We start from the raw sequence: 25880 nt of genomic DNA on the forward strand, positions 1-25880 counted from the left end.
CCTTCAACTAGCCCCCACTGGCCAATAATGAGCTCACATGGACCCCTCCCAGGCAGGGTGCTTGGGCCTGGGAGGTAAGCCTTGTGTGAGCCTGGACTTTCTCCTGGTTGCAAATGGTCATTCTACCCCCCTTGGCCCTGGATGCTCTCATCGACTTTTTTGAGAGCAAGGAACATTTGAGTTTTCTTGGCAATTTTGGGAGGGCAGGGTTTCAGCAATCTAATGCTTTACAGATGTTCTTCTTCCTGATGACAAATACTTCTTAAATGATCCCTGGGCACCCTGTCATTCACCCCCCAACCAGATGTGAGCTGGCCCTTCTAACTCTCTGTGGCCTGACCTTTCAGAGTTGAGGAGTAGCCTGACTTCCCAATTATAAGCAGCAGTCTCTGTGGCAATATCTTAAGGCAAGACTGTGGCTTGCCCTGAAAAACAACTCCTTCTGTGCTGGAAGGCTCTCATCTGGTGAGGGGCTTGTCTGTAGCTGGAGTCCACAGTCACAGCAAAGTCAGTGGTGAATGATGCCTTCCTTCCACCAGGGTGCCTATGGCATACCTCCAGTCACAGAATGTCAGAGCTGGAGGAACCTTGGAGAACATCTAACTTACAGAGGAAGAAACCGAGGTTCAGAGAAGAGAAGTGACTTACTCAAAGTTGTTAGCGTCAGAGTCAGAAATGGAACTCATTTCTTCTGACTCCAGTCATCACATTCTCCGCTAAAGTCTGGATTTCTCCTTTATGTACTCACTTCTTTCAAGAGGTTGAATAATTCAACAAGTGCTTGGAAGGGCTCATTGAAAAGGTACAATTATTGGCTGCTGTCATTCCCCATCTAGTATTTTCTGCAACGAAGGTATTTTCTTCATGTGTTACAGCTTTGGCTCTGCTGAAGCCAGATTTGGGCTCTACAAAACAGAGAGTACTAAGGGAGGGCCCTTACGACAAAAATGTGATGTCCCAGATTCTGGATTCATGAAGATGGCATGAAGCATTTTCACAGTTAAAAAAAAAGGCTCTAATAATATTGGAAATAAGTTGCTCAGCATAGTTTGTATTGACGTCAAAAGTCTTGAATTTACTTCCCAGCTTTTCCCCTAACTTTGTGGGGTATGTTTAGACAAATCACTATACCTCCCCGATCCTTAGTTATCCCATTTGTAGGAAAGGGGGCAAATAATATTTGCTTAGCAGGATCCCTAGAAGAGTGAGTATTTTTAATGTTAGATGGAATGGCGTTTTCAATCTGGGCTTGCACCCCCACTCAATCACAATGTTTTAGGAGGAAAGAATTTGGAAATCTCTAGTTGGTCCAGTGAAATGCCACGGTTCTGCCTAATACACAAACGCTGAAGAATTTCATGACTCAATGCATCCAAGATGCTTTGTAGAAATATAAAGGATGACAACTACTAGGAGTCCTAAAATGTCGTGTATCACCTGGCCCCACTTTCTCACTTCAAAGGCATGGAATTCCAGCCAGAGAGGTGAGATTCCTTACCAGTGATCACAGTTAGCAAGTGGCAGCATCAGAACTAGGACCTGGGCCCCTAACTTTCAGCCCAGTGTCTTCCCCTTCTGGAGTTTGCAACGTGGTTGCTCAGGGTGAAATCTACCTACAGTGTTGTTCTTCTGGCCTACATAGTATTTTAGAAAAATGGAAATTTGAGTGCCTTTAGCCAGACTTAGGCTCTCCAGTTTGTCAAAGCCCTACCATTCCCCCACCTTCTCTACGGCTTCACAACCTGTAGTACTTGGGTATGCTCCTGGCTAAGCCTAATGAAGTGAGGTGGGTCAGCAGAGGGTGGGTGGGATGTTCTTTCCCTGATCTATCCCCGGACAGTTCCTTCCTAGGCATCATGACTTCTTATGTGAAGTCTTGCTAACCCTTCTCACTCCTCTGTTGGATGATCATGTGCAGTTATCTTTTCCTTCTCTGATATCCAAGAGCACTCATGATGACTATGAACTGAGTCCCAAATGCTAACACTTTCTCTGGTTCCAAGGATTAATGGTATACAATTCCATTGCCTTTCTGCTGTAGTGTCTAATCTCAAGACTAGAAGATGAGTGCATCACTGAGGGTCACTAAAATGTACCATTAAAATAATTTGCTGTTTCAGTTTACCCAACATCCTAATTAAGTAAAATACAAATGCCACCCCATACTTTAAAGTGTCTGCTATTCAGGCAAATGTACAGAGAGAATCAGGAAGAACAGTTTTCAGTGCTTCTCAGAGGTTGCATCTTCCACTCGTAGTTATTTTTGTTGGTGGTGGTATAAATTACAGTGCTGTGAACACTAAACTTAATTTTTTTTGCATGCTATTTGTTTAACCCTACAGTGTACATTTAGGGGTTATAATTTTGTGATAAATACATTAGAATACACGTACGCATTGTGATTGCAAGGCAAATCATTCACATTCTTAATGCTCAAGTGGATAGCAACAAAATCCCTCCAAAGTCTGTATTCTCAGGGACTCTTCCCGTTACCACCAGTATTCTCTTTCCATTTTAAAAGTGGGGTTGATAGGTGAGGCATTAGGAGATTTACAATCAGAATAACTTGAACATATTACTTTTTGGAAGAACTTCTTACTCTGTCTTATATTTATATCTTATTTTATGTGGTTCATCTCCACTAAGTATAGTGAGTGCTTGAGAATAGCACACCCACTTTCTTGATTTTCCTGACACGTAATAGATGCATGCACCAACTGTGTTGGACAAAAACACAGGAAGGGAGCAGGACTGGAAAGAGAGGCAGCAGGAGAGATTCTGGCATGGTAGAACAGGTTGGTTAGTTTGAGAAGGTGTAAGGCTGGGCTTATAGGACTTTTGACCCTCTGAAGACACCTCTTAAAAAGAAATTAAAGCAGCATCCTCCCACCGCTTCTCTCCCCACCAAGAACAGCCAGAGCACCTGGGCCCTAGATCAGTGGATGGCAAACCTGGAGGCATAGGACTTGGAGGATGAGGTACCTGGCAGGCAAGTGGGCAGACTTCTTCCCAGCACTTCATTCATCCAGATCCCTTGGGCAGAACAGGTATATATACCTGGAAGAATGAAAAAAAAAATTGAAAAAGAGGAAGAGCAGGAAAATGGTTGATTTGTGACACATGGGAAAATAGAACTGGGCTCTTAATTTCTTGGTTGTGGATCACTGAAGCAATCTTTCAAATGGTCTCTCTGATTCCAGCCTCTCTAAGCTAGTACTCTCTGCTCCCTGCAACCTGAAGGATCTTTCTAAAATGGGGATTTGGTCATGTCCCTTCTCTGCTTAAAACCACCAGTGCTCCTCCTTGCCCTCAAAGACAGACACTCAATTTTTCAACGTGGTGCCCAAAGTTCTGTAAAGTCTGAGGACTGCTCTGTTCCTTGTCCCCCCACCGTCCAGCCCCAGCTGGAAGCTTTTCATCCCTAGTCAAGCAGGCCTGGGGAACTGGTGCTGGCCTAGCCCTCAGTTCACAGAGGTCTCTGTGTCACAGATGCCCTCCCCTCCCTTCTTCACTAAACTCTTTAATAAACCACATTCATGGCCACCACTTTATTTGTTTCTTAACAGCTTTTGTGAGTCTTTTGATAAGTGAGGCCTTGGAACCTTAGAGAAATTGGGAGAGTTTTCTTAGTTTTCTTAGTGCTATGTTGCAGAGCCAGAGCTTGTCAACTTTGACCTTCTCATCTCCCCCAATGGTTCCTTCTCCATTGGGGGCTGTATATAGTGTGAGTGCGAAGGTGAGTGTGTTATGTGAGAGTGTGTGTGAATGTGGGTATGTAGGTTTGTGAGTGTGAGTATGTGTGTGTTGTGTGCATGTGTGTTTGAGTGTGAGTATAGTTATGTGAGTGTGTATGAGTGTGTGTGAATGTTACATGAGTGTGTTGGGATGCTGTATGGCCTAACTCTTGGGGTATGGGCCTGAGGCAATGAGTGGTAGAATATGTCTCCAAATGTTCCATCTCCCAATTCTTCACAAACCTCCACACAGCCAAAGGACTGGCTGTTACTGGCCCTCTGGACCACCTGCAGCTGTACAACCACTGGGCAGTCAGGGGATCCCTGCCAGAGGATATGGGTGAGGCCTGGACAGGACAGCAGCAGTGTGCTTCTGTCTTGATCAAGGGCCATGCTAGACTAGCCTGCTGAGGTTGTAGGATTTGGTCCTCACTTGCCCCGACTCACTTCCATCCATGCACACTTGGGGAGCAGGTCTTTGGAGGCAGAATTTCTACCAGGCCTGATGAATGGGCCTAGTCCGGTTGGATGCTATACTTGGCTGAAGCCAAGGCAGAGACTGAACAAAGGAGCATTGCTGGCCTTTTCCCAATCTAGACTCATTAGCTGAATGAGTAGATTTAAAATAAAGCAAAACAAAACAATAAAAAAAACAAAACACAACTTGGGTACTGAGCCTCAGTTTCTGCATCTCTAAATGGGCACAATAACGCAAGCTCATGGCAGTGAGGACTAAAATGGATGAGGTATGAAAGGAGGCTTTTTGAATAAGGTTCTGCACTCTTGTAAACAGTTATTCCTTTCATGATTGTTTCAGCCCACGGGCAAGAAGGATAGTTTAGCGTGTAGGGCTCACCTGAGATATTATGGAGCATCTTGTAATAGGGACGCTGGCAGAAGTATCGGATCTCAGATTTGTATGTGGTGAGGTTGTTCCGGGTGGAGAAAGTGACCAGCCCATGTTCCAGCTGTGCTGGGGCCCTGCAGTCTGCAACTGAGAGAGAAGAGAGTGAGACCTCCCTCCATCTACCCTTCATTCTTCTTCTTGGGACCATCTGGTGGATCTGCCTCTTACAGGTGTGCAGGTTGTGCACTCACATAAATTCAGAGAGCAACATTATAAGGTGTGTGAATGGTACCCCTCGAATTGTGCAGTGCCCAACCTTTGCAGATACCAGTGGCTCTGCTTTCGGGGTTGCATGGTTAAAGCCTCCACCAGGGTACTACTTGTGTGGTCAACTCACCTGGCCAATGGTGCAGGGGCAGGTCAGCTGAGAGTAAAGCAGACCCCAGTCTCTTCCCCATCATAGTCCCTTTCCCCCACTTCCAGTTCTATTGTGCAATCCTCTCAGTCTCTTCTGCCCATGCACGAAGACCATGGCTCAGTGAGAAAATTCTGGCTGACATGAACCAAATATTCTTCAGTTCTTCCAGCCCCAACCACATGTTGAGTAAGAGTGGTTAGTTATCTCACACTGGCGCTTGGCACAAAAGAGCAAACAAAAAAGCAGCTCCTGCATGACACCCTCGCCACCACCCAGCCTGGCTCTCCACAGGCAGCTCGCTTGGCCTGGGGTGGACCAGCTTTTGGTCTTCACTGGCTCATTTCCTCCAATTGTCAGTGGCTGGATGTTTGGGTTGGCTGTCATTCGGTGTAGGACAATATCTGATGCCTGCTCCTCAGGTGGCCTTAGGAGAGCTTGTCAGTCCTATGCTGAGCCGTGCACTGATGAAGTCCGGCATAATCTGCTGGGATTCGGGGCACCCTTCTGGCCAGGTCAGAGACTGAGGGCCCCATTTGTCAGTGCCTCCTCAGGTGCCTTCTTTGGGGAATTGGTGCCCATTTCTAAGGAAATCTTACTCTTAGACATAACATCCTATTTCAAAGACAAGGAATCAGAAGAATCACAAAAGTTCACAGTTGGAAAGGAACCTGAAGGTAGGCAATGTTGAATATCCTCTTTATTTTACAGAGGAGCCCAGAGAGGAGACTTGGCTGGTCTAAGGTCACACAGTGAGTGACTGTTAGAGAACTAGACCTGACCTAGAAGCTCTTAGCAAACCAAACTGAAAGTTCTTAAGGCTTTGCCTTCCAGTTAAAACAGCCTATAATCAATATTAAGTTATCAGTGGTGGACATTAGCTGTCAATAGTCTGATAATTTCAGAGGACAGCATTCTAAAGCCCTGGTAGGACTTCCAGAGTTTCTCCTCCTCCTGATTTTACCCTGCTCCCCTTGGGAAATAGTGAGGGTGAGCCCCTGAGATGTTATTCAGACATCGTGATTTTAATGTCAGAATCTCAAATTTGTCTTGTTGATGGAAAATAATTTGCATAACTTAAAATATAGATAATTCCAAACCCCTCCAGGGTAGAGGGAGGGATGAAGGATGGGAGATATATAGGTGCCTCCTATCCACAAGGAAGGCAGAAGCCAAGCAAACTGGTTGTTAATGTTTTATCCTGGCCTCCATTCCTCCTAGACACATCATTCCCATTTGTTCTGATCTCCTAGAAGTAGAGACATTCTTCTCTGTGAAGTAAGTAGGTGGAAGTCAAAACTAGGTTAACTAGGTTAAAGGTGGCAATATTATTTAAAACCATAAACTGTTTTAAACTTCTTTTCCTTCTGGGACTCAAAGAAGATTTTTTTTTTCTCTTCTTTTTTGTAAATGTTGATTGGTGCCTAACTATCAGTATCATCTTTGGCAGGACTTTCTCTTGTCTCTCTTAGCTTTGGCCTAGCAGCTCATTTTTCTTAAAGTATCCTCAAGACCCGACTTTTTAATTCCTAGTGGAGGAATCCCAGGGTTGATTGTAAACGTGTAGGCAGGCTACTGAGAGCCTGTTATGTGCCTGGCACTGACAGAGATGTAGTTTCTGGGTAGGAGCCTGCTTTTACATCACTCCAGAGAAGTGACTTTGCTCACTGATGAGGCCGGCACTGCAACCAGATAGGGATAGTGATAAAGAGTGGAAAAATAGACGGTCACTTCAGCTTAGTTACATCATTTCAGCTTGGTTATGCTGAGAGGGGAATCTTCTTCCCCAGTTTACAGTGGCAGGCGAAGAGCTGTAGCTTTCTGGGGCTTGGAGGCAATTTCCTTTGGTAAGGCTCTTGAGCAGCACTGCGTGGCATACTCAAAGATCCTATATCCAAACTCTGCTTCCTTGGCTAGTCTACCTTTTTTGCTTTGGGAGGGGTTTTATCCTTTTCTCTGAAACTCCCTGGTCACTGCCACACTCTGGATCAAAATGTCCTTTCCTTCCCCATTCCCATGGCCTTTCTTTCTCATCATTGTCCAGGGCAGGATGTGCCACCCCACATCCCATCCCCACAGTCATCTCTCACTGCCATTTATTTTACTCTGACACTTCCTTCTTGACCTGCAGTCCTGAAGAGTGTTTTGCCATAGTCCAGAAGCTTCCTAGAGAACCACGTACAATCTTCTCACTCTGGCACTCAGTCCCCATGGGATCTGGCTCCAGGCCCCCTCTTTCCCAGCCTCAACTCTTCCCCTCCTCCTCAGTACACCTGTGATCCAGCATCACCAGACCCCCTATGACTCCTCTTTCTTGCCTGATGCATTTCCACTCCCAAGCCTTTGCTTGTGCCATCACTGCCACTAGGATGCCCTATTTGCCCATGCTCTAGCCACCTCGAGGGCTTGATCAAACATTACTTCTTCTTAAAAGCCTTCCCCAATTCTTCTAACTGGGTAAGGTTGCTTCCTCATTTCTCTTTCCGGAGTCCCATCTTCATCTCTCTGGTGACATGCATCTTATTTTGTCTGGTTTTATTTGAGTCTATATCAAATCTTCTGCTCTAAATTATGAGTCCCTCTCTTGCACCTGGTACAAATGTCTGTGAGCTTAAAGCTATGTATTCAACTAACACTTGGCTTTAGTAGTTGCTCCATCTCCACTCTCAGTGACAGCTCTGCCTTATTATGGCCCCTCCATCCCTCGACTTGCTTATTGCCCATTCTTGCAGGATTCTGCTCTCATCAGGTAGGAACTTAATAGATTGGGTAGTCCCAGTTTAATGCAGAGGCTCTTGGATATGTGTATCTAGATTTTGTTCAGACTGAAGTGGAGATCCCTGGCATGCAGGTTGTCCTGCCACAGTACTTTCTAAATCACTGCTTATGACCTATGGATGACTTGTGGTACCAGCGCTAAGAAGCATTGCTTTCAAGTGTGATATCTGTTGTCTAAAAAATTTTAATCAGTGAATTTTCAGAAACAGAAAATTTGTACATCCTAGAGGAAAGAATCTCTGAGATGGAATCTATATGTTAGGTGTAGATGGAAGGGGATACTTTGGGGTACAAGAACACATCTGAATCTCCAAAAATCCATGCCATAGGAGCTATTGTTAATTACACGTATTCATGGTTGTTAAGAAAGTAGCAACAGGTAAAAATATGAAAGTCACAAAGTCACAGGCATCCTCGCCCATTTAAACCAACAGAGTGGAGTGTATTAGAAATTGGGCCGAGTTTGACCTGGCCAGCTTTCAGACACATGATTGCATATTAAATATTGTGTCCCTAGGACCTAAAGGCATTTTTCCTTTGAGGAGACTACAATCCACTGAGCGGTGCTAAAAAAGACCTCCTGATGTCTTTTCATTATTTTCCAGTGTAGTGTTCAAATGACAGGCGAACCCTCAAATGGAGAATTTGTTCTCACACATGCAGCAGCTTCAATTGCTTGAGACTGTCTTGCACTGTCCAACATCCATTAGAATCCACACTCAAATGGGAAATGGAGTGTTTGGGAGTGGGGGAGGAGGTGCAGCTCTGGGACCCTGGAGGGGTCTTAGGAGTGATCCATTCCTGGATGTCTGCACTGTGTGGGGTCCCGTCCTTTACTCTGTCACTTGCTCTGACTTGAGTCCTCTCTCCAAATCGATTTCAGTTCCTGCCACCATGGTGAAGATCAAAGAGGGGTTGGGAGGTACAGAGGAAGAAAGCAGAAAGGGTGAGAGAGAAACAGAGAGAAAGAGAAGAGAGAGAGAAAAATTAACAAGCAAAGCAGAAACAGTTTATGCAGGAAATATAGAAATTGCTCCATCAGAATGAATTAAGAATGCACAGGTTAGGTATAGCTCGTATGAAGAACAGTTTGGGATTGTGGAATTTGTACCAGTCCAAGAGTTTGCACAGCCATAGATTCTGACTCTTGAGGATTATAAGATTCTGCCCCCAGAGGAGGCTTTGCATTTGACAGATGACATTCAGAGTGAAGACTGACTTATCTGGGATCACCAGAGCAAGGTAGAAGTAGAGCCAGAATAAGAAGCCATATTTCCACCTCTTGTTCCAGTCTGCTTGTCTTTACCTCACCTTGCACATCTCTTATCTATTCCCAGCCTTTTTCCAAATAACCCCTGGGCACTCTCAACTTCTCAGTTTTATTTGCATCTCTTCCAGGACCTAGCACAATGCTCGGTACAGAGAGATGCTCAGTAAATGCCTACTGAGTGAATGAGCAAAGATGCTGGGGATGTCCGAATGGGAAATCTAATAGCATTAATCCAGGCTGTTAGGGGAGAATCAAATCATACTAGCGAGAAAAATATTCTTCTTCTTTAGTGCGGAATTACAGGGTATTCTTTTGAAGACTAACGGAAGGCCCATAAAATAGCACCATAAAATACTGCAGGGCCTTATTCTATTAACGCATTTGTGCCAATAAAATGGGTGTGTGTTTTCACCAGGGAAAATTGTTATTCAAATTTCTTACACTTTCCTGGGAATAAAAGAAATCAAACCTCTTCCTAATAAAGGGATCAGGGTGGGGGTTGGGGGAGGGGGGCTTAGTTTTATTGAACTCTTCTCCCCGGTGTGCCACGATATGTGTATTAACCCAGCACTCCTCGGAACAATCTTGAAGGCAGGAGACTGAGGCTAAAAGCGGCTGAGGAACAGTCAACTGGCAAATTCTGGATTTGAGTCTAGAATTTCCTGACTCCAAATTATATTCTGTACTCTATGCCCCATATCTTATTTTACTTTCTCTTTCAAAATGACTTGTTGCTCTGCTCTGCTGTGCCTTACCTAGTGCTTTACATAGAACTCATTCATAGAACTACTACACTGAGCCACGTCTTGGAGGAAAGAGTAGATATGTCTGTTAGCCTTTGAGTTCCTTATTGTCTGGGAACTTGTCTTTTCCATTTCGGTTCCCTATAGAACTCCATATAAGCAGCAGTAAATGTTTGCTGAAAGTTTTTACTGAAACCATAAAATGCCCTCCTTTTCCCACACTGGGCTGACTCTGACAACATCATCATATAAAAAAGAAAAATTAAGAACAAGCATATTCCACTTTCAGGATCTGCCTCCAGGGAGCCACACTGCCTGACAGTATTCCCTTGGGGTGGTAGGAATGAATCTTCTTCCTCTTGGATGGGAACCATTTAGGAAAAAGGGAAAGAGGACTCCACTCCAAAGTTTACATAAGGTCATGAGATGGGTGGGGGGAACTCAGATTCTTAACTTCTCACCTCTCCCTTTTAAAGCAAAACCTCCCTCTCTTCTTTCCTTCCCTCTCTATTTTTTTTCTGTCTTCATACCTCCCCTTACCCATGTTTTTATTGATTAGTTTTCTAAAATTATGGTCCTCACAAGTGTTGCACTGAAATCACCTGGGCAGGGGTGCATGTGTGTGTGTGTAAATTTGAATTTCTGAATGATTTATATAGATTATAATATTTTAGAACCATTGGCAACCATTGAGAAATTAAAGTTAGTCTAGACTCTTTATTTCATAGCTGAGATGAAGGCGTTTATCCATGTCACAGAGTGGGTGAGGGGCAAAGCCAAGACAGGAATTCTAGGTCCCCAAACCCAATGCAGAGTGGTGTCACCTGCTTCACACAGGCCCACTGTTCTAATCTTGAAGTCCTTCATGGACAGTGCTGTCATAAGCTGTCTCAGAAGATTTATGGGTGTGGCTGATGGCCACACATAGACTGTCAAGGTCACTCAGTTCTGGGCACCAGTGGCAAAATAGTTTCCTGAATTAGTAATTGCCAAATCTAGTTTCAAACCTGGAGACACTCTATCCCTTTTCCATTCTCTCCCTTTTATTGGCAGCCTACCTGCATGAGGAGGTAAAATTAGTATTTATGAAGCAAAATGGGAATCAAAAGATCTTTTTTTTTGGAATCCTAAAAGCTTATTGCTGAAAGGAGTGTTAAGAGCCTTTTTGTCCAACTCTCATGTGTCTGTTGAACACCTGGTCCAGCCCCTCTTAGAGTGATCTTGTCAAGTTGGACCATGCTTGGGCTCTGCTTGTATCCCATCAGTGCTGGGGAGCTCATTATCCTTATAATCAACGATTTCATTTTCTTACTTTTACAAGTGGGAATCTTGTTACTCCATGTCCCATCCTTCAGACACTCGATCTGGAATGTGTCCATTTCCACATTATCCTGGAAGAAACATGATGAAGGTGTAAGAAAAGGAAGTGACAGTAGGGTGGGGTGTTTTTCTTTCCCAGTAAAACCAGCTTGAACTTGAAACCTTGCTATACGCCACTGGAATTTTCCATTCATGGGTCTTTAAAGGCAAGCTTGAAGATAAGAGAAAGAGATACGCTTATTTTATATTTCCCCCTTGAGAAAAGGGGGAAGCTGTGTGCAAGAAGGGGTTTGGGCAATTGTGCAGATGACTTGCTTTTTATAGCAATGGTTCTCGAACTTAGGACAGCTTCACCTGCAGGGTTTGTTAAAACACAGGTTGTTAAGCCCCACCTTTAGAGTTTCTGACTCAGTGGGTCTGGTATGAGGCCCAAGAGCTTGCATTTCTTACAAGTTCCCTAGGTGATGCTGCTGCTGCTCCAAGGACCACATTTTGAGAACCATTACCTTAGAGCAGTGGTCCTCTAACTTGGCTGCACATTAGAGTCACCTAGGGAAGATAAGAGGAAAAACAGTAACTAGTCCCCATTCCTGAGATTCTGCTTTATTTGATCTGAGGTGGGGCTAGGGAAGTGATTTTTTTAAAAGCTAATCAGGTGATTCGTAAAAGAGTGAGCAGTGCTTATCTGCCACTTGTAAAACCTCTGCTTCCTTTCCCAGTTTCCCCCAAATAAGTCTAGTGAAATTTGTTAAGATTCTTAGTTCTGATTTTAGGGTTATATTGATCCATATTTTTTTTGAAATTCAGACTAACCTATCTTCCAGAAGTGAGAGAAAGACTTTTGTGCAACTTCCAGAAGTGGTAGAAAGACTGGGACACATGCTTTGGATCTCCAGAAGACTGGAATTTCCGGAACATTCTGGCAGTTTATGGAGAAGCTAGGATCTATTGTGCTGGGACCATGAAAATTTCTGGAAGCCCATCTTCCCTGTGAGGCTCTGGAGGAATCTACAGCTTGTCCTTAGGCAAGGGTCCTGTACCTTCAATAATTTGTAGCCTGTGTCACAGCTGATGAGCACTTGGTCTTTGAAGGAATACTTGGCTTGCAAGGGCTCAATTTTCCCATGGACAAGAGGCTGCAGCTCTGGGCATTCCTTCCCTATTTGGGAGCAAATGGAGGGACAGCAGGTGAGAAGACAAGGAAAAGTCTGGCAAGGAGAGGATCAACCCCTAGAAGTGAGTTCTGATAGAGGTAAAAAAAAAAAACCCACAGAACTGAGTATTGGGAAAGCTGCACCTTCTAGACAATTTCAGAGATGCATTCTGCATCTTAAGCAAGTAGCCTTCCAGCTTGGGACCTCTGTTTCCTTATTTGTGAATGAAGTGGTCAGCTAGATGATTTCATTAAAACTCAGGATTGGAAAGGATATTAAATGTCATTGAACCTAACCTTTGTCTGATGCTTTCTCTATGACATCCTCCATACATTTGTTTGCATTCCTACAGTGACAGGGAGCTCAATACCTTCCCAAACTCTACATTCCACAGATGGGCTTTTCTGAATAAATGAGCAGTATTTTCATATTCAGACTGTGCTGGCTGATTTCATGTGTGACCTTGGCTAGACTTAGTCAAACAGTTATCTAAGTGTTGCTATCAAAGGATTTTGTAGATATAGTTAATATCTACAACCAGTTGACTTCAAGTAAAGGGGATTTCCTTCAATATTCTGAGTGGCTCTTATCCAATTAGTTGGAAAGCATTAAGAGCAAAAACTGAGGTTCTTGGAGAAGAAGAAATTCTGTCTTGCAACAGTAAAATCAACTTCTACCTGTGTTTCCAGCCTGTGAACCTGCCCTGCAGATTTTGGACTTGTCAACCTAGTCATATGAGTTAATTCCTTTAAAAAAATCCTATAAATACATAATTATATATATACACGCACACATAATACATATATATATACACTTATATACATACAGATAGCTAATAGATGTATATGTGTATGCAGATATATCTCCTACTGGTTTTATTTCTTTGGAGAACCATGACTGATAGACAGCTAAGGTGTATATACCTGTACTTTTTATTCATTGGGCATAGTTTTCTTTTTGGGTGACTCAGGTTGACCTTAATTGCTCTTTCCCTCAAGACCAATGTTTGAAGCATTGGAGAATTTGTGCGGCCTCCAAGTTCTCTTCACTAGGTGAAATCTGACGGGATTCTCAAGCCTGAACCTATCCCTGATGCTTTTTCCCAGACAAACTTCTACGCTGTCTATATCCAATTCACTCTTCTCCCCAGCACTGGGCAATGGACTGAGACAGTGCAGCTGGAACTAGGGCTATAGAGGCCATGAACTGTGCAGTAGCCATACCCAGATGCAACCTGCCTTCTGATGTCCACTCTCTACTTCCTTGAGTTACTGCAGACCCCTGTGAAATGGCGATATCAAGGTTTGGGCCAGGACTGGCTGCCTTGGGGTACTGGGAATGAGACCTGTGAGTCTTGCCAGTCTGGATGGTCATGAGAAGGAAAACTGCCAGAAAGAAACACTCTGAGCTACAGGCCCACACCCAACTTCCTGTCCCAGATTTGGAGAGGCTGGCAAGGAGGGGTTCTTTCCAGGCCAACCGAATCACGATGTGAGGGCATGAGGTTTAGGACAATATACTTTTTAGATCTTTCCACATAATTCTGAAGTGCAGCCAGTTTTGAAATCTATGCGTCGAGTCCAAATTCTACCTTCATTGCTGGTCTCGCCCTCATTGTGCAGATGGTGAACTGAGTCAGTAAATAGCATTTGCCCAGGGCAGGGTCCTAAGCTACTCGGTGGCAGAGCTGGAAGTCCCAGGCCAGCACCCCTCTCCCCACTCAGCTGCTGGCTCCGGAGAGGACTGAGAGAGCCCATAGTGAGCTGTGATCTGGGAGGGAGAGGCCGTATTACCTGCTGCGCTGTACAGGAGCCTCCAGCCGCGGTTCTCCCCCGAGTTGTCGCTGTGGAACAGGATGTGGATGCTGTGACTCTGGGTCACGATGGGTTCTGGGGCTTTCTCACCACAGAAAGGTCCCAGAGCTTTGGGACCAGCTTTAATCTATGAGGGGTGAGATAGGGAAAGAGGAAGGGTTACGTCTGAGCAGCTTACGTGACTGTTGCAGGCACAATATTTGCCCTGCATTCAATGGGGGTGGGAAGGGGGTCTGGAAACCTTGATGTGACCCCATGGTATTTGCTCATGTTTTTGGTGCACATGCCACTCACCAGTTTTATTTACACTCTCCTATTTATAGTTTAGAATGACTTGGAAGTGGACAAGGCAGGTGTTTCAGTTTCCTAAGGCTGTTGTAACAAAAGTACCACAAATCGAGTGGCTGCAAAGAACCGAAATTTATTCTTTTATGTTCTGGAGGCCAGATCTGGAGGCCAAGGTCGAGGGGTTGGCAGGACGACACTCCCTGTGAAGGCTCTGGGGAAGAATCCTTCCTTGCCTCTTCTAGCATCAATCCTTGGCATTCCATGGCTTGTGGCAACACATCTCCAATCTCTGCCACTGTATGTCACCTCTGTCTCCAAATGTCCTTTTCCTTTCTCTCATAATGACACTAGTCATTGGATTTAGGGTCCACTAAACAGTATGACTTCATCTTAGCTTAATTATATATGCAAAGATCCTACTTCCAAGCAGGATTCACAGGTACCTGGGGTTGGGACTTGGACATATCTTTCGGGGAACCAAATTCAATCCACTACAGCAGGCTAAAAATCCTATTTTTAAAGATGAGGAAGCTCAGTTTAGTGAGGGGACACTTAGCAAAAAGAAATGAATTTTAAAAATAATTCAGGCTGTAGTAAGCATTCTAAAAATATAATCAGGATTGACATAACAGATATAAGAGAAATAAATTCTATACACTTACAATTAAGTAGTAAAATTTATATAATGCGTAACTCACAGTTTGTATAATAGATGACGATGATGGTTGGGTTCCTTGAGAGAGGTGGTATGGGAAGACCTCTCTGAGGAGGTAACATTGGATCTGAGACATGTAGGATGAATTGGAGCTTGTTATGTGAAGAGGCGGGGAAAGTACTTTGCAGGCAGAGAAAACACCGCATGTAAAGGTGAATGCCAAATGTGGGGAAGAGTTTGGGAATTATTGAGAAGAGAAGGGAAGCTAGAGTGGCTGGCATAGGAGTGCAGTAGAAAGTGCCACGGTACAAGGTTGGAAAGCCACGCAAGGGCCAGAATACATAGAGGAATTTGCACTTTTTTTAGAGGAGTGATATTTATTGTATGAATTTTATGTCTGCAAGTTAGCTTTTTTGAATTAAAAAAGTGAAGTTTACATTGGTTCTGTGCAGCAGGCAATAAACCACAGCATTGTTATCAATATCTTTTTGTTCCCTTTATAGTTAGTAACCTCTTAGTAAATTGCGTATTTTGAGTTTCGCAATACCTGATACATAGGTTGCAAAGAATGGTTTTTAACAGGTTAAGCGGAAACAAGGAAAGCTGTAAAATCTTACATCTGGAACATTTCTGAGGGGCATATGTTTATCAAAGTGTCCAGTTATTCCACGATTAACTTCATTTTCTCTGATTTTTCTTTTTCCTGAGGAATTTAGATTTAATTCCAAGTACAGTCTTCATCCAATCAAGCTTTTATAAAGACTGACCTGGATATTATGAGATTAAATTGTATAGGGCAAGAATGAAAGCCAGAAAACCAGTTAAGAAGCTTTGCAGTTGATCAGGAGAGAGATAATGGGGATTTGGAATAGGGTGGAAACAGTGGTGATGGAAAGAAGGGAATAGGCATTATTAACTAATTCAGATTCCCCAAATCTCACCCTGGGTTATACCTATGCCTTTGCTTTCCATCTCTGAGAACCAGGTCTCCTTAACCTGCTTTTGGTGACTTCCATAAACCTGGATAACAATTTTGTCTTGTCACTCTTACAAGAGGGGAAAAAAACTGGAACCCCCAAAGATTTCATGGTGAAATACATGCTCTACTCCTGGGATTCTGGTGTGGAGGCAAACTTTCCAGGTGGTTCTCATGGCCCCTGGTGTTACTTCCATGATTATGTGACATTATATGGCAAATGAAATTTTACAGATGTAATTAACGTTACTCATCATTATCAAGGTGAGCCTAACCTAGTCCCACGGACCCTTTAAAAGCAGAATTTTTTCTGAATGGTAGCAGAAGAGGAAGTCAGAGAGATTTGAAGTGTGAAAAGAATTTGAAGTGAGGGAGGTTCTCTGTTGCTGATTTGGGAGGGAGCCATGTGAAAGAAACTGAGAGTAGTTTCTAGGAACTGAGAGCGAGCCTAGCCAACATCCAAAAAGAAGATGGGGGAGGGAAGTGGGGGGAGGGGAGGTGCGCTGTGTGATGGTGGCTCAGTGGCAGAATTCTCACCTGCCATGCCAGAGACCTGGGTTCGATTCCCAGTGCCCACCCAGAAGACGAGGACATCAGTCCCGCAACCACAAGGAAATGAATGTGCTGACAACTTAAATGATCTTGGATTGGATTCTTCCTCAGAGCCTCTAGATAAGAGCCTAGTCTGGCTGACACTTTAATTTCAGCATTGTGAGACCCTAACCAGACAACGCAGTTGAGCCTGCTCAAACTTCTAACCTATAGAGCAATGAGTGAATAAATAGGTGTTGTCTGAAGCTGCTAAATTTATGGTAATTTGTTACATAGAAATAGAATATCAATGCTTTGTGTTTCCTGCTTTCTCACATGGAGTCAAGCTGCCTTTTAACCTCTGTGTCCAAGTAGGGAATAGGCCAGGCTTTAAGTTCTTGAGTTTCCTATTATAGATCCCTGACCTCTCTGCCTCTCCTACTAAGGTGTTCTTTGACATTTGATACTGTGGACAGTTCCTCCCTTGATAGTCACTTTTTTTTGGCTGTCTCTGGCCTCAATGACTATTCTTCTCAGCCTCAGGTGTGGCACCTATCCTCATTCTAGCTGTCTGAATCTGTTATGTTCTGGTTTCCTTCTTCTTTTCTATGTAGGAAGTCTGACCATTTCCCATGGTTTAATCTTCCACTATTTATACACTTGATAGTGTCTATTGTATCCCGAGCTCAGCATGTCTCCTGAGATCAAACCCTTATATTCAAATATATGCACCACTTGGATGCTTCAGCTGATCACTCTCAAGAATTGCTGACTTGGATTTCTATATTTCTCAAAAATATCTCCCCCCACTCTGGCCACTTCTCAAATTCAGGCTGGCTTTATACTTTACGTACATTATTGAAACAACAACAAATCAAATGGCTATTGGCCTATGGGCATTCTCTTCCCTCTTAATTTGCCTTTCACAGAGCCCCCTTTTCCTGAGCAAGACTGACAATAGAATCTATGGGTCCTGGTAAAAATAATAACAGCTGGTAGCTGTTATTTTAAATAATAACCTTTTAGGAAGCTAGCTGTTTAACTTCCTCACCTGGGAGAAGGTGAAGGGCCCCAAATATTAATTGCTCCACTTCAGCCAAGATTTTTCAGAATCCTTGGAGCGAGTATCCACTGCAGGCTCACCTTGATGTAGTCATAGGGGCAGGGCACCTCAGGATGGTCCTCAATGTCAAAAATGTCCTCAAACTGCAGGCTGATCATGAAACCCTCCTCCAGCTCGATTGTGTAGAAGCATTCGGAGCTCTTGGGGTAAGGGTTGGGGAAGTCAGGGCTGGTGATCACGCCGGTCCTCTGGGTAAAGAGGTTGTCACTGCATTCCACTATGGGAAACATATTGGAACAAAATGGCACACCACCACCATGGCCACAGAGACTCCTTTCTTATGTGTTACTGTATGATTTCCCTAGTGGTCCCAGGTGGTATGCAGAAAAGAATCATTGTCCCATTTTACAGATGGAGAAACTGAAGCTCATTGAGAGGAAATGGTTTAACCAAGGTCATTTACCCAGTGATCAGCAGAGTTAAGACTCAAACCCATACTTTCTAATTCTCTGTCCAGGGCTGTTTACCTTGTGCGATCACTCTTCTCGCGAGATTCTCTGAGGTGGGAGGTGTTCTGAGATGAAGTGGACAGAGGGAATGTCTAGATCGCTTTTGTCCTGCCTTTTCCCTAGTCTAGAACATTATTCAGATCTCTTCTCAATGCCTTCTTTGAGAAACCCTTCTCTACTCTTTCCTGTAGTTAGTCTCCACTGTACTCAGCATATAGCAGACACCCAATAAATACTTCCTGAGTGGGAAACAAAAGAAAACAAAAGCCTCTTTAGGAAAACTCCTGGGTGTACCTGTTTTGTTTTTTTTTAAAAAATTTTTGTTCTGTACTGCTTTATACACATATATAAATAACATATATATAGGGGTTCTAATTCAGAATCAAGTAGCAGTTTTTGAAGAGGAAAGAAGAGAACTTTTTATCTTCAACCTTGCCCTCCTCCAGTAATCTACTCTTAGCTTCCATGTGACCTTTCTAAAACAGAGATCCATACCTGTAACTAATCTGATGTAGTTCCCTGAACATTCCATGTTCTATCACGTCCCTGAATGTTGGTTTGCAGAGCTACTTTCTTCTCTGGAACAGTCTCCTGTTCTGTTCATCTCTATCAAGGATCACCATCCCTGGGAAGCGTTTGCTGATTTCTCAAGCAGACTGAGGTCTGATCGAGCCATTCCCACATTTCCTTTACAGCATTTATTTCATTTCACATTTGTTTATATGTGAAGGCCCTCATGGAAAATGGCTGAGTCCTTCCATTTCTCCATTCCTGGTGTATAGGTGATATGTTGAAAGAATGAAAACAAAGAGAGAGAGAAAAGGATGGGACATCCTTTTGCTGTTTCTATCCTTGCCTCTCTCCTCCCACTGCTTTCCTTTGGACAGAGGTGCTTTCTAACTTAGGAGAATTTAAGTTTCCATTGAACAAAAAAGAAAAAGGAACTGCTGGGTGAATCATAGTTCATGGTTTAGGGAGAGAGAGCTGGAAAACCCAGGTTTTCCTTTATCTTGACCAAGTTGAAGACCTACCACAGAAGAGGAGACAAGGACATAGAGCAGAAATACTGCCTAAAAACAGAGATGTCTGGTAAGCTAGAGCTCCTTTCAAGCTATTCTTTGACAACCTGAACCTAGGGTCCAGGCTGGACAGTTATTCTAGCATCTTCATCCATGAAGTATTTGAGGCACATCTGTATGACTTCAATTTTAGTTGTTCCTATCATATATTTTCCTTTCCTCTCAGTCTCTTCTAACCTGATTGGCAGATGTGGCACACAATAGTGATAAATAGACTCATCCCTAGGCCTTACCTCGGCAGGTCCTGTTGTCCGTGTGGAGGAGGTAGCCAAAGCGGCAGGAGCAGTAGTAGCCACCGATGTAGTTATGGCAGTAATGGTCACAGGACAGCTCCTCATCCTCCCGCTCCGTGCACTCATCCACATCTGCAGGGCAAGTAGAACCTCTCCATAAATCATGCATGTGTGATGATTAAAACTACAGCCAACATGTATAGGCACTTGCTATGGGCTAGTCACTGTGTTGTGAGGTACATGCATTGTTTCATTTAATCCTCACATAAAACCCAGAGACAATGACTATATTTTGCAAATGGGGAAACTAAACTCGGAGAGGTTAGCCACCATTCCCAACATTACTAGAGAACCAGTATTGAATCCCAGGCAACCTGATGGCACCACTATTTTCTAGCAGTTGCAACAATAGGAGGGTGCCAAGTAACAACAGTAGGAAGCAGGACCATACCTATGCCCATTCTACAGATGATGCAACTGAGACATAGAAGAACGATGTAAATGATAATAAGTGACAGGGTTAGGATTGAAATCCAGGTATGCTCTTAATTTGCACTCCATACTGCCTCTCTCTTTCTAAGCCCCTTGTGTGGGTCAAGCCCTAGGTATCAGAAATACAGACATGATAGGTATATCTTTTCATCCCAATTAGAAAAATGACCACAAAATTTGAAGATACATTTTTCAAAAAAAGATATACCAATGACCCATAAGCACGTGAAACGATGCTCAGTATCATTAGTTATCAGAGAAATGCAAATTAAAACCACAGTGAGGTATTCCTACATCCTCATCAGAGTGGCTAAATTTGTAAAAAATTGACAACATTAAATGTTTCTGAGGATGTGAAGCAATCAGAACTCTCATGCATTGGTGGAGGGATGTAAAGTGGTACAAACACTTTGGAAAAGGTCTGGCAATTCTTACAAAACTAAATATCCAGCTACCCTATGGCTTTCTAATTCCACCTCTAGATATTTGTCCAGTTGCAACGACAACATGTGTTCACAGAGAGACTTGCACAAGAAGTTCACAGCCCTTTGTTCATGATAGCCAAAAATGAAAAGAGCCCAGGGACTCATCAATGGGAGAATAAAAACAAACTGTAGTATAGTCATACAAAGGAAAACTTCTCTGCCGAGTAAAGGAGTGAATTACTGATATATGTAACAACATGGAGGAATCTCAAAAACAGTATGCTGGGTAAAAGAAGTCTTACCTCAAAAATACTTTCTAAATGTGTTTGCACGTGCATGGATATTAAAAAATTTTTCTGCATGTGCTTATTTGTATAATGTTTTATAAAAGGCAAAACTAATGTACGGTAAAAAAATCAGAACAAAACAGAATATTTGTTGCCTCTAAAAGGGGATTGACTAGGAAGGGGCTTGAGGGAACTTTTTGGGCTGATAGTAAAATTAAATGTGTTGTTAGGGGTTCGAGCAACACATCAGTATAAATCTTGCAAAATCCAAGAAACTTAAATGTGTGCATTGTATTGTATGTAAATTTTACATGAAAAGAAAAAAATCTGTAAGCAAAAATTGAAGAAAATGATATGCCTGGTGAGGTATTTAGGAGAAAGTACATGTTTGCCATTTACTTTGAAATATATAAAAAAAGATGGATTGTTAGATGAATAGAAGATGGATACCTACGTGATAAAGCATATGAAGTAAAACATTAATGGTAGACTCTACCTGGCTTTCACTGCAAAATTCTTTTTGCTGTGTGTTTGACAATTTTTATGATGTTGGGGAAAAAAGAAACAGTTACTGTCCTTGAGGAGTGCACAATAGACCAAGGAAAACCCTGATGAATCATCACTATCATTTGCCTTTCACATAACAATTTCTAAGCACATTGATGCACTTAGTTCTCCAGCAACCTTACGAGAAAGGCAGAGCCAACAAGATTTTTCCTCCTTCTCAGAAGAAGGAAACTATAGGCTCAGTCCAGGTAGGTGACTGCTCCAGAGTTACACAGCAAGTCAGCGACAGAATCCCACCTGGGAACTGAGGGATCCTTTTCCCACTTCTGGTACTCCTCCACATTACATAATGCTTCTCTGGGTAAGTCTTACAAAACTAGAAATATGTGGCAGTGGGAGGGAGGGAGAAGATGGTTCCACTATTAGGGAAGGAGAAATCACTTCCAGGAGAAGGACATTATTTCAGAGTGATAGTGGACTTTCTGATACAGATCTTGAAGAGTATGTGGCCCTGAGTGCAAAAGCGCAAAAGGGAGTTTCAGACATGGGAAGCAGAACACTTAAGGAGGAGAGATTGGAGAGTTTAGAGCAAAGAGCATTTTAGTCTGGCTAGAAAGTAGTGAAAACAGTGTTTGTTTACAATCTAGACTGAAGACAGAGTATCAAGGGTTTAGAGTGCTAGGTAAAGAAACACAGAGATTGAAGGGTAGAGACTGGGGACAAGTGGGATTGAGTGGAGGAAGAATGGCAAGGTAGCTCATGGGCAATGGCCTCCCTGCAATGCTCTTCACTGATTGGAGGAAGGAGAGGGAGTGGGTAGGAAATGCAGGGAGAGAGGAAAGAGAGGCAGAAAGGAAGAAAATGAGAGCGCATAAGGCAGCTTCAATCTTCAGAAAGAGGAGTCCCATGGATGAACCATTCAGTTCTTTAACTTACCCACTGCCATGTAGTGGGCATCGAAGCCCGTGAATCGTTCCTCATTGGAGAAATCTGAACGGAAAGTGATGGACATGAAGGAGCCAGGGGAATGGACCACTTCTTGGCCTGGAGTCTGCTCTGTGTCCGTGGTTTCCCTGCCACAGAAGGTTGCCAGCACCTGGTCTTCAGTTTCCACCTTTGAGGTCAAAGGGAAAGGGAACAAAATGAGTGGCTTCCCAAGAAAGTGTCTTTGCTGGTCTCCAGGAGAAAAGTGGAAGGTAGCTGCCCGTGAGTATAGACCAGACTGCCTGGGGAACCCAAGGAAAGGAGATTAGGGAATCTAAGATTTGAGACACATTATGGGTTGTCAATACAGCCATCCAGTCACTATTTCACTTTTGTTTTGTTCCATCAGACATAGCTTGTTATTTGTCATTCCCATTGATAACCAAATGGTTTATTTATTGAAAATAACCCAATGCTAAAATCCAAGAAGAATTAGATGGACTCCATATGCAACAGCAACTTAACACATTTCCAAGTAAAGAAACTTTATACAAAATTTAAAGCATCCAACATATGCCTATCTATGAGCAAAGTAATGATAATAAGACATATTTGGATAGGAGAAAGGTAAAACATTTTCTTGGTCACAGAAAAGCAGCATTTGGGTTGAAGACAACAGACACGGAGGCATTACACAGTGTGACAAGTGCTTTCATTAGAAACATAAGAACCGTGAATGCTCTGAAGATCCCCATTAGAACGCAAGCAGCAGAAGGGCATGACTTTATTTTCATAATGGATAAGAAAATGTGTCTTCAGCACATAGAACAGGACTTAGCACATAGTAGGTATCCAATATATATTTGTCATCAAGAACTAAAAGTGCAAGACACAGTGAGGAGTCTGGGAGTCTGTGGGGATGGTATGGGAGCAAGTACTAGGAAGGATTCGCTGGAATTAGATTATGGTTGACCTTGAATGCCATGAAAAGAAGTGATTCTTAATTCTGTAAATAAAGGGAAGATATTGAAAACTTTTAAACAAGGAAGTCATGCAATCAGGACTGTATTTAATAAGAGGACTTAATAACACAGAAACTTCTGGAATCATCCAGAAATTGTACATGTGTGTGCATTAAAAATTGCCCATTTGCTAAAAGAATTTCCTGTTTTGGAAGAGCCAGAGGCCCTGTGTAAGTTCAGAGACCCAAGCAGAGATCTGAACTGGTCACCTAAAGCTGATTTTGCATGGGTTTGGTTGGGGAAGTACAGTATGGTAGCTGGTAGGATCATTTATTTGACTATGAATATCTGACCTACCCATCACTCATCTGGATTTTTTAAAGCTTGTTTGCAACCTCTGCACTGACATTTCCATCAAGATGCATGAGAAAATCTCTTACCAAGAACCATTTCTGTTGTCTTTCAAAGTCCTTAAAGCAAAGTTCTCAAAGGCTTCTATCTCTAGTAGCTTTTAATGGATTCATTATTTTGTTCATTAGCTTGGTTTGTCAGACCTATCTTGACATTTGACACTTCTGTTCTGAAACTAATGGTTTATTTATTTAAAATAAGTGGGAGTTTTAAAGAAAAACAATTTGCCCTGGCAACAAAACACAAGGACAATTAATCACTAACTTTGGGAATTGAAGTGTAAACATAAGATGAGATCATGGCTTTGCTATTTATTCCTCTTCACTGAAGATACTAGCTGAACTCAAGCCAGCGTTCCTACTGCAGAATGTGCCTATCTGCACACAGTTGCAGCGTCACTCCCCTGAACATCCCAGATGGTGCATTGTTTAGGTTAATTGAGTTTTTCAGATAGCTGAAGGCTTGCTTTACTATAATTTAAAAAATAATAATAAAATAAAACATTTTAGACATAATGCTTTTTAAAGCACTTTTGACAAATCTCTTTTTTATTAAATAAAACATACTAATCCATTCTTGGTGATCTAGGGGCAGCATCGGGAATGTCAACCATTGGGATGCTATATTAAAATGATACTCTTGGGATGCTGAGTTATGTAGTGCTTGCGTTGAACACCCCCAGACAATAACACCTTTAGAACGTTTGTATCTTCCTATTGTATTTTATTTGCTTTTTATCAGTCTTTTATTTTTACTTCTCAGTCTGATTATTTCTAATATGTCATGAAAAGAAACCATTTAATTTACTCTTATTAGACTTAGTAAAAAGAACACTGCATAGATTCAGAGTGAGAGTCTGAGAGAGGGATTGCTCTATGATTGTGAGCTTGAGTGTACCATCTTTGTGACTTCTGCTTTGGAGCAATGTAAAAAGCATGGCCCTGGCAGCTAGATGACCTGGGTTCTATTCCTGGTTTTACCACAAGCTGCCATATGGCCATCCCGCCCCTCCCCCTAGCCCTCAGTTATCTGCCTGTAAAACAAGGGTTTGAACTAGCTGAGCTCTGGGTTCCCTTCCAATTCTGACATACCAGTGTTCAAACAAGTAATTATAGTTATATGTTAAATAAGCTAATTATAAGATGGTGGATAGAGTTTCAGTGGAAATGGATTGCTGCCTGCTGATGAACTTGTTTGTGGTCCATATCTAGGCAATAGAAAATCAATTACCAATAAGCAGGCATGCCATGAGCATTAACAGTTCCAACCAAAGTGATCTCCTTCCTGTAAATTCTCCATGGTCTCTTGGGTTTTGTCACATAGACACTTTTAAGTGAAACCAACCAGAGATCATTTGGATTGAGGGCAAGACTTAGTGAGCATCTGTGATAAATAACCTTTCACCTTGTAACTTCTGTGCTTAAGGACTTTGTCAGGATAGCAGATAAGAAGTCATAACCTACAGACCCAAACTGTACCAAAGAACAGGTTAGCATGCTCCAGATGGAGCCTGTGGGGAAAAATCTGAGCCATATATACTTTTAGAAGCAGAGAAGAAAAGGCCAGTAGCCTGGGGCCCTGGGAATTCAGCCTGCAACCCAAAATAGAATCCTAGATATTCAGGACTGGGAGGGTCCTTTAAGAGCTTTTTCAATCTCCTCCATATCTTCTAGAGGAAACTGAGGCCTAGGCAAGGGAAGTGACTTGCCCAAGGGTGGAGAGATAACCATGAACATCCTCTGATATCAATTCTCTTTTGGAACAATTCTGACCCAATGCACCAATCCAGAGAACACATGATAAAAGATACAGACACTTGGCCAAACAATTTTTCTGGCTCAAGGGCCTCTTGAAACCTTATCTTGGTTGCATGGACTATCTCCCAGAGAGGATGTAGCTCAGTGACAGCTCCAGCTATAACCTAAACAGAGGAGTAACTGGCCCTGGCTACTGTTTGCAACCATTGCTATAGATTGTAAAGGTCTACAAAGATCATTAACTTCTAGTACTGGCAGGTGATCGAGCCCTGGCTTCTGTTTGGACTGTACCATCTCTGGGGTCATCATATCAACATGATGGAGGGAAATGCTTTATCAAAATTTGTAACAATTTTAACAATAGAGATCCATGTGTCTAGGTATCATAGACTGTTTTTCCACCTCTAACTGTGATCAACTATTTATTTTCAAGCTATTGCTATTTAGGGCACCAACATGTGGACACTTGAACTTGATCTTTTTTGTTTGCTTGTTTTCTTTCAACTCAATTCAACAAACATTTATGCACAAAGTTCTGCCTGGACTGTAATGTAGGGGAAGCCAAAATTACTTATTTGTTGCATGAGTTTAATAAGCAAGTCCTCTGCCTCTGGGAATTTGAAATGTATAAGAGAATAAGATTGATATTCAAATATATATGTGTCAGAGTTTGGTCAGAGTATAGTAATTGCCATGAAAGAAGGGT

At 42.7% G+C, this 25880-nt stretch overlaps 1 protein-coding gene across 2 annotated transcripts in view; it reads right to left on the reverse strand.

Moving 5' to 3' along the window:
• Nucleotides 1–25880, reverse strand: part of MASP1 (MBL associated serine protease 1) — a 63849-nt gene that overhangs the window by 20111 nt on the left and 17858 nt on the right. For both annotated transcript variants that reach the window (XM_077117853.1, XM_077117852.1), the window contains exons 2-9: nucleotides 22057–22234; nucleotides 19410–19541; nucleotides 17669–17865; nucleotides 14055–14202; nucleotides 12148–12266; nucleotides 11100–11178; nucleotides 4591–4728; nucleotides 2983–3057 (exon numbers count right to left, since the gene is read on the reverse strand). In XM_077117853.1, coding sequence (XP_076973968.1) covers nucleotides 2983–3057; nucleotides 4591–4728; nucleotides 11100–11178; nucleotides 12148–12266; nucleotides 14055–14202; nucleotides 17669–17865; nucleotides 19410–19541; nucleotides 22057–22234 — 1066 coding nt within the window. The remainder of the gene's footprint in view (nucleotides 1–2982; nucleotides 3058–4590; nucleotides 4729–11099; nucleotides 11179–12147; nucleotides 12267–14054; nucleotides 14203–17668; nucleotides 17866–19409; nucleotides 19542–22056; nucleotides 22235–25880) is intronic.

Source organism: Tamandua tetradactyla, chromosome 10 (genome assembly GCF_023851605.1).
Source record: "Tamandua tetradactyla isolate mTamTet1 chromosome 10, mTamTet1.pri, whole genome shotgun sequence".
Taxonomy (NCBI): domain Eukaryota; kingdom Metazoa; phylum Chordata; class Mammalia; order Pilosa; family Myrmecophagidae; genus Tamandua; species Tamandua tetradactyla.